General features: G+C 47.8%; 1 protein-coding gene across 1 annotated transcript in view; it reads left to right on the forward strand.

The window, feature by feature from the left end:
* Nucleotides 1-2,909, forward strand: part of Nsd1 (nuclear receptor binding SET domain protein 1) — a 106,047-nt gene extending 103,138 nt beyond the window's left edge. Inside the window, 2 exon segments of the mRNA XM_032884593.1 lie at nucleotides 1,006-2,484; nucleotides 2,487-2,909. Coding sequence (XP_032740484.1) covers nucleotides 1,006-2,484; nucleotides 2,487-2,617 — 1,610 coding nt within the window. The 3' untranslated portion in view covers nucleotides 2,618-2,909.
* Nucleotides 2,910-8,518: the final 5,609 nt, after the last annotated feature.

Consider the following 8,518-nt stretch of genomic DNA (forward strand, 5'->3'; position numbering starts at 1 on the left):
AATGCCTGCTTCTAACATGTCCAGAAAGAGGAGAACTTTAGAGTACAAGACAGGGGAGTATGTTTATGAGTTGGTTTTCTTTCAGTTTGTATAATCCGGTTTCGTGATATAACAGAAAGCCAAGAATAATGCGGGCAAGGCCATTACATTGAAATGGCAGAACCAGGAAGGAGCAATATAGATTTCCTTAGAGCTCTCTCCTGGCATAGGTGTGAGTGGTATGGTTCTTGTTGGGTTCAGTCGGTGAAGTCTGGCCTGTCCATTTGGTGATGAGGACATTACGTGCTGTTATTTGTGGGTTCTAGATGCAAGGTTAGGTTAGTTTTAGGTTTCTCCTCTCGTTCTACACGGACAATGCAGATAAAGTTCTGTGCTGGTTTCAAGACTAATATTCAGCAAAGGTGAGTCGGCTTCCCCTTATTATTTTTGCATCTGTATATATTTATTCTATTTCTATTTAAAACCAAATAAGCAAGAATGTTAAAAGGCTGACGTGTTCCTCTCTGAGTTAAATATTTACAAGCTGTCTAGAGCCGGGTATGCTAACACACTTAGAACTGGAGCTGCAGGCAACCCTGGGCTACGTAGTGAGACCCAGCCTCAGATAGCTCAAAAACCGACTAAATTTGAAAAGCTTTCCTAGGACAGACAGGATTTGCAAGCAAATGTGGAAGTACTGATAACTGTTTCATCTTAAGAGGAACCTTGGGGTTTATTTGGTTGGTGTTCTACTGTACAGCCCTTCTTGCTAGAAGTCTCTTGCTTGTGTTTAGTCGATACTTAGTTACTCAACCTTGATTCTTTGCTGTTATTTTATATATTGTTTTGTGCAGAAGAGGAAGCTGAAATTCTGGGGAAGGAGTAACGGCAGGTGAGTGGCACCGACTCTGGAGAAGTGGCAGTGTGAAGGAGGCTGTGTGGCCACCGCTGTGCACCAGTCTCAGCACCATGGCTCGTCTCACATGCATCTATTTCCCCTAAGCTTTTCTTCACTCTTGTTTTCAGGGAAGTGGGAGTGTCCTTGGCACCAGTGTGACGTGTGTGGGAAGGAAGCAGCCTCCTTCTGTGAGATGTGCCCCAGCTCCTTTTGCAAGCAGCATCGAGAAGGGATGCTTTTCATTTCCAAGCTCGATGGGCGCCTGTCTTGTACTGAGCATGATCCCTGTGGGCCCAACCCTCTGGAACCAGGGGAGATCCGTGAGTATGTGCCTCCCACAGCGACGCTGCCTCCAAGCCCTGGCACTCAGCAGACAGAGCAGTCATCAGAGATGGCTACTCAGGGGCCCAAGAAATCTGATCAACCACCTACTGATGCCACCCAGATGCTGTCACTCTCCAAAAAAGCCGTAACAGGGACTTGTCAGAGGCCACTGCTCCCTGAGAGGCCTCCTGAGAGAACTGACTCTAGTTCCCACCTTTTAGATAGGATCAGAGACCTTGCTGGGTCAGGGACCAAATCCCAGTCCTTGGTATCCAGCCAGAGACCACAGGACAGGCCCCCTGCTAAAGAAGGACCAAGACCTCAGCCACCTGACAGAGCCTCTCCAGTGACCAGGCCAAGCTCCTCTCCTTCAGTCAGCTCCCTGCCATTGGAAAGACCTCTGAGAATGACTGAACCAAGGCTGGATAAATCCATAGGTGCTGCCAGCCCAAAGTCCCAAGCAGTGGAGAAACCTCCAGCCCCCACTGGCCTGAGACTTTCATCACCAGACAGGCTGCTAAACACCAACAGCCCCAAACCCCAGATTTCTGACAGGCCCCCAGACAAGTCCCACGCCTCCTTGACCCAGAGACTTCCACCTCCTGAGAAAGTGCTGTCCGCTGTGGTCCAGTCTCTAGTAGCTAAAGAGAAAGCACTGAGGCCTGTGGACCAGAACACCCAGGCGAAGCACAGAGCTGCTGTGGTGATGGATCTCATAGACCTAACGCCTCGCCAGAAGGAGCGGGCTGCTTCTCCTCAGGAAGTCACAGCGCAGGCTGATGAGAAGACACCAGTGCTAGAGTCAAGCTCGAGGCCGGCTAGCAGAGTTCTGGGGCATGTGCCCCGAGCTGTGGAGAAAGGCGGCGTGTCAGATCCCCTCCAGCAGCCTGGGAAGTCTGCAGCTCCTTCAGAACACCCTTGGCAAGCTGTTAAGTCGCTCACCCATGCCAGATTCCTTTCTCCGCCTTCTGCCAAGGCTTTTTTATATGAATCAGCAATTCAAGCCTCAGGAAGAACTCCTGTGGGATCTGAGCAGACCCCCGGACCTCCCAGCCCAGCACCAGGCCTGGTCAAACAGGTGAAGCAGCTATCTAGAGGACTCACTGCCAAGAGTGGGCAGTCCTTCAGGTCTCTTGGGAAGATCTCAGCTTCCCTCCCCAATGAAGAAAAGAAGTTGACAACCACAGAACAGAGTCCCTGGGGCCTGGGAAAAGCCTCACCGGGGGCAGGACTTTGGCCAATAGTGGCTGGACAAACACTAGCCCAGGCTTGCTGGTCGTCTGGGGCACACAAACTTTGGCACAAAACTGCTGGTCCCTTGGAAGAGGGCAAGACCCCAAACCAGAACAGAATGCCATCCAAGCTCTTAACCAGGCCCCTTCTAGTCGCAAATGTGCAGAGTCAGAACAGAAATAATGCAGTGAATGTCACCACCAGACAAGCTGTCCCCAGGGTACCATTTGGGGAGGGAAATCTTCGTTTCTTTTTCCTTCTTGAAAAACACACATATTCCCAACATTTCCACTGTTCTTCTCTCCTTATATCTCAACACTCAGAACTCTTGTGACATTAGCCCATGGGGACTTGTGGTTATGTGAACCGTGGACAGAAAGTTGTTCAGCCCCAGTCAAGGAGACAGACAGACTTGAGTCTCTTTTACCCTAACTTTTACATATGGTCAACTTAAAATAAAAAGTCCACTCTGGAATCAAGCATGGAATTCAATTCCACCGTTCAAGTTGGAAAGTGTAGGGGCTCTCAAGGCTTTATCCCTAGCCCAACCATGTCCCATTGAGAACCCTGCAAAACCTTTAGGAAAACCTGGTGTTCAGTCACATCACTGGCAGGTTTCTGAGTACTGATATGTGCAAGGGCAGAGGGCTAGTCATTTTTACGTGTCAGAATTACATAAGGCCTGATCCCAATGAGCCTAACTTACCTGCTTGGGTCCCCAGGTAGATTTCAAGGACCTTTGACCAGGAATCAACACAAAGTACTTGTAGGCCGTGGGTTTCCAGTTCCGTTTTCAAGTGGTTTTTTTGTATTTTTGTTTTTTGGGTTGGGTTTTGTTTTTTTGGTTATTTGGTTTTTTGTGGCCCAGAGTGTGGTTATATAGAACATATATCTCCTGGTTGGAACATGCATGCATGTATGTGCATGTGTGTGTGCCTGCAAATCTCTTCTGTAAATGGAAGGGTGCTACATCAAGGCCGCGGTGAGCTGTTGGCTGGGGCAGCTGCTGCCGTCTTCTTATGTTGTAGTCTGAAGATTTATCCTTTGAGAAGCATCTGGTTAGAGGGAGATGTTCTCTGAGAATGTAGTGTCCCAGAAGTGGACAAGGGCAATTGGCAAGCTTACCTTTCTTTTCTACCAATAATCCTTTTACAAGAAGCTCCCACCCCACCCCCCCCCATCCTCATTTCCTCAAACACTCAGGTGCTTTCAGATTTCAGTCTCAGCCGTGGACATAGGGAATTTCTGGCAAGCTCCGAGCAAGACACACCACCTTTAAGAAGAGTGTCAGATTCCAAGGAAGTTCTTTCCTGGTCTTGTGCCCTCCTACCTGAAGGGAGAGAATCCCTCCCGTCCCCTACTTCCCTGCAAATGGCTGCACTCTGGCTTACAGAGAGCACATGCCTGGTAACTTAGCTCAGTGGCAGGCCAAAACCCTTCCCCAAGACTGGAGAGACGTGGTGTTTGGAGCAATGTCCAATCTAAGCGATGACTCCTCGTAACTGCTGATTATCTGTTACTGCTGCCCTGAGCTGGGGCCCAAGGGCTGGGAATCTGTTGGTGCTACCTTGCCCTGCCATTTCCCCAGCTCACAAACTTCCAGCAGGAAGTGCTGTTTGGCTAGTTGTACCACACCCACCTGCCCTTTGTTCTCAGATCATGTGTTTACCTGTCAGCTTTGCCAACTTAGCATCTCCTGGCCTTTCTGACTCAGTCACAACTTTCATACCTTCAACAGGAGTCTGTATTTCCCCCAGTTTCCTCCTCCCTAAGTTCCTGTTGAGGTTAGCTCCCATCTCTTCTCGAGGAAAGAACAGTGGTTATAGAGGCATTTGCGCTTTATATAAAAATTGCAAGTAGGATCTGCTTTTATTTCCCAAAGTCTGTCTCTGGAATTGAGACACTTGAACTCAGGCAGAGGGATGAGGCTGGGGCAGGGCTGTCCCGAGTTTGGGGGCCTGATCCCTGCACTTCCCTGAAACCTCAGAATCTCCTCTCTGAATACCCCTGCCTAGTTCTCCCCCCTTCATCCTCTCTTCCTACATTGTCAGAGTGAAAAAGCTCTTTGTGAAAAGGAAGAGAAAAAACATCTTATTTTCTTTTTTAAAAATTTTAGACCATGAAGAAAATATTTTTAAAGAAATTCACCCAGGACATTAAAGTTCACTATATTACATATTTATCATGTGTGAGAATGTAAGTATATAACTGCAGCTAGTAGCCCCTCCCTCCTTCCGTTCCTCATTTCTTAGGCTGTGTGAGTAGGTTTGCTCGGTGCCAGTCCTGTGCCCTTTGCTCTCCTGTCATCAGTAGTTGTGATCAGAAAAAGATATCTGCACTGCACTGTCTCCTTTCACTATGTTGTGTGTTCGATTACAGTAGCTCTGTTTCATGAAATAAACTGTGAAATGGGGGGTGGGGGGTGCAGGCTATGTAAAAATTTTAAGTGGAGAAGGTTAACCTTCACATGGCTTCTCTACACTAGGTTGAGTAACTGATTGGCTTGACTGCTGTCTAGAAGTGACTCCCAGGACACAAGGGAGCGAGGTGGGGGCACAGTTGGCCACTTGTCTTTTGTTTTGAGATTTCCATTCACCACCATTTGTTGGAGCCTTCCTTCCAGACCTGCTGGGAGAACGTCTTCTGAGCTGAGTACTGGGTGTGGAGTAGAGGGAGTGGGGGTGCAGCTGAAGAACAGTGGACCTCATTCAGAGCATCAGAGCACAGTGCTAGAACTGGGCATTGGTTTCTGGGCTTCAGTACCACGCGTGCAGGGATGGAGAACCCTGCAGTTCCCCTGGACTGCTTTGACTCCTGTAATAGCCCTTCCTTCAAGGGTGTGAATTGGCAGCAGAGAAATGGGTGGTGTTTTGGCATTAGCATTTAGCTTACATTTTGGGTAGCCAGAGAGTCTGCCAGTGAGACAGCTCCCAGGAAGTAGTGTCCAGGGACAAGCCAAAGGCAGAGATGTTCGTAGGTAGTAACTAATCCGTCTCTTGTGTAGTTGTAGGGCAAACAATATAAGGGAATCGTTGCAATTTGCATTCAAATCTCAATTTTCCTCCCTGCCAGAGCCGACCACTTCAATAGGTGGTAGCCATTATTTACCACCCCAAAGTATTTTAGATATCTGCGTCCCTAAAATTACTGTCACTGCGTCAGGCCTTGTTTGTTTGTTTTTTTTAAACCAATTCTGCCTCTTTGGTACTTATGCTCTACCCCACACTACAGTCTGGGCTTGAAGTACAGCACTGAGCCTTTGTGGCTCTGCACTTCGAGTTCACTGACGCTGGAATTAAAAGGTGTTTCCCAGTATTGTTCCAGAACTAACAGGAAGAATGCCTAGGTTGTCCATCCAGGGCAATCAGGGGAGCTTTCACTTTGATGCACACACCCACCTCTCTGAGTTGAGATATTGTCATCCTTTTGGGGTTTGCCATTGGATGAGAAGAGGCCCCATGTTCTCACCTCCTAGACCACAGGACAGGAGTGGCAGCAGGAATTTACTGCTGTTAAAATTGAACTATTCATGTTAATTATCCCAAGTCATTTAGACCTAGGTAGCTACTGCAGGAGCTTTGATTGGCTGTGACCAGTTCACTCTCAGTTGAGCTTCCTAGGTCAGTACAGAAGTTGCTATAGTGTAAATTGAAATAAAAATAATTGCTTTGTACACAAAACAATGTAATGATGGTGCTAATCTCATGGTATAAGTAAGCACTGCCAAGGGTTGAGGGAGTTGTGACTTGAGAAACCCAGGCTCCTGCTTGGGAAGAGAACGCATATAGGTTCCTTTCAGCTCTGAGAGGAGGGAAGCAGGCAGTGTCAGTCACGCCTGCCAGCCCTACCCTAGAGTGTTTCAGTACAATCCAGAGGAGGAAGAGATCCTGTGTCAAGATGATGGCCACTGAGTTGCTTAGGGCTAGTATCACCTTGACCATAGCCTTTGTCCATCCTGCCCAGGAAAGGTCAGAAAAGAACTATAGATGTGGAGTAGCCATTACCTTCTGCTTCTCTACCTCTTCCCCTCTTGCAACAGCGTCTCAATTGCTTGTGAAGAATAAGGGCAGTGTTTAAGGACATCGGAAGAGCTTATTTTAACTAGACAACTACAACCTCAAAAGAGATGTTTCCTGATCAGTAAAAGCAAAACACATTAAACTCTTGTGGTTCTTCCCATATAGCAGCCTTCCTGTGACGTTAGAACATCAGTCTATGAGAGACCCCAGTTGTTGTTTCTGGGAGCTTAGTGCAGCTTGGCAGAGGCAGACAGGGAGCAGAGCAGAAACTGAGGTATTGGTGTTGTTTCTAGGGTGGGCAGAGCAGGCGGTCTCCAGGTTGTGGTGCTGCCATCTTGTATGTATGTAGGTGAGTGTGGATGTTGGGTGAGTACAGCATCTAGGAGCTCGTGGAAAAGCAGCTTTCTAGGTCTTGGCAAAGAAAACGGACTAGAAAGCTATATTTTTTAAGTGGGGAAAGGGGTTCAACGAAGGTCCATCACTGTGTTCTCTCACCCCCCAACCAATTGTCAGCTGGAAGTGAACCTAGTGAAAAAGAGGGGAATCCTGTGCTAGGAGTCCCCATAAACATGTACTGTAATTCTTTGTATATAGAAAAAAATTACTGTAAAGTAAAGTTTAACTTTACTCTTATGGCCCTTGCCCTGTGTTTTTATTGTCTCTGGGGAAATGTAGCTTAACAAGACAGAGGGTTGACTGGTTTGGGGTAAGAGCAGGAGCCAACCTGAGCACTCCAAGCCCTCCCAAGAGTGCTGTGGATTTCCTCCCAGGTGCACTGGTTGCCCTAACATTCATCCTTTCTACTGAGAGCTGCTGGTGTTTGTTTCCGTGGCTTCACAAGAATCCTCTACCACTCAGGGTATTTTGAGGAATTAGAGAAATGAAACCAGCCCTTTGAGTTTTGTGTTTGAAACAAAGTTTCACTGCAGTTCAGACTAACCTCAAACTAGTTTCCTGCCTCAGCTTCCCAGTGGCTTGGATGGCAGCAATGGGACCAGGCTGGTGATTCTGAAATCCTCAAAGGCAAGTTCAGGCTTAAGAGGGAAAGCAGAGGCGGAGGTGGAACATAAGCCTAGTTGAGCCCACACCCTCACACCAATAACTGGAAAGGACTGTAATACACTTCCTTTTGCTTAAACAGGAAGTACTAGTAGTCCCTTTACATAAACACCTAGCTTTTCAGTGTTTCTGACTTTAAACAAGTTAGCTGCTGCCTTGTTTTGCGTGTATTAGTTTTCTGGATAATGGGCATTACTATGTAGCTGTGGTGGCCTGGAACTCAGGAGCCTACCTGCCCTGCCCTGCCCTGCCCTGCCCTGCCCTGCCCTGCCTCCCCCTCCGCCCCTGCCTCTGCCTCCAGGGTGCTAGAAATAAAGGTGTAGGCCACCATTCCATCAAGGCCTTTCTTTTATTTTTTACAATGCTTCTCACTGGGTAGCCTGGGCTGTCCTGGAACTCACTCTTTAGACCAGGCTGGCCTTGAATTCAGAGATCTGCCTCTCCTTCCTGAGTACTGTGAGTAAAGGTGCACCAGCTTTGAGTCCTTTTTCTAAGTTAGCAACTAAACTGGATGCATAAGACCTTTCTGGGTTACAGAAATATGAGGTTGTCTTTAGTTTGAAACATTACAGGCTTTCCCTGGGAAGCTTAGGACCAAGTCACAACCCTGAGCACAGGTCCAGACATGACACAACAGGTAGAGCTGGCCAAACCAACTTGTCTTGAGGGTGCTGTACCTGAGCCTTTCATCTCTGGGCACAACTGAGGTGCTTCCCTTGGTCTTCTGAGCTTTGCAACTTCTCCATCCCAGCCTCAGCCTATCTTCACCCCCACAAAAAAAGAGAAAGTAGCTGCAGAACTCAGGGGTATTTTTCTTGCCTAATTTAGAACCCCTGCGATTTGCTCTATATTCACAGACATACAAGCATTTACAAAAAAGGGGTCGGTGGGATCATAAGGAAAAGCCCATTGTTTCTCGGTGGTTTCAGTGATATTCCAGATGGGAAGTCTTCACATAAGTGAGGCCCACACGGCCCCAGGAAGGACTAGGTGTTCTGACACCCAG

This window comes from Rattus rattus, chromosome 14, assembly GCF_011064425.1.
Source record: "Rattus rattus isolate New Zealand chromosome 14, Rrattus_CSIRO_v1, whole genome shotgun sequence".
NCBI lineage: Eukaryota > Metazoa > Chordata > Mammalia > Rodentia > Muridae > Rattus > Rattus rattus.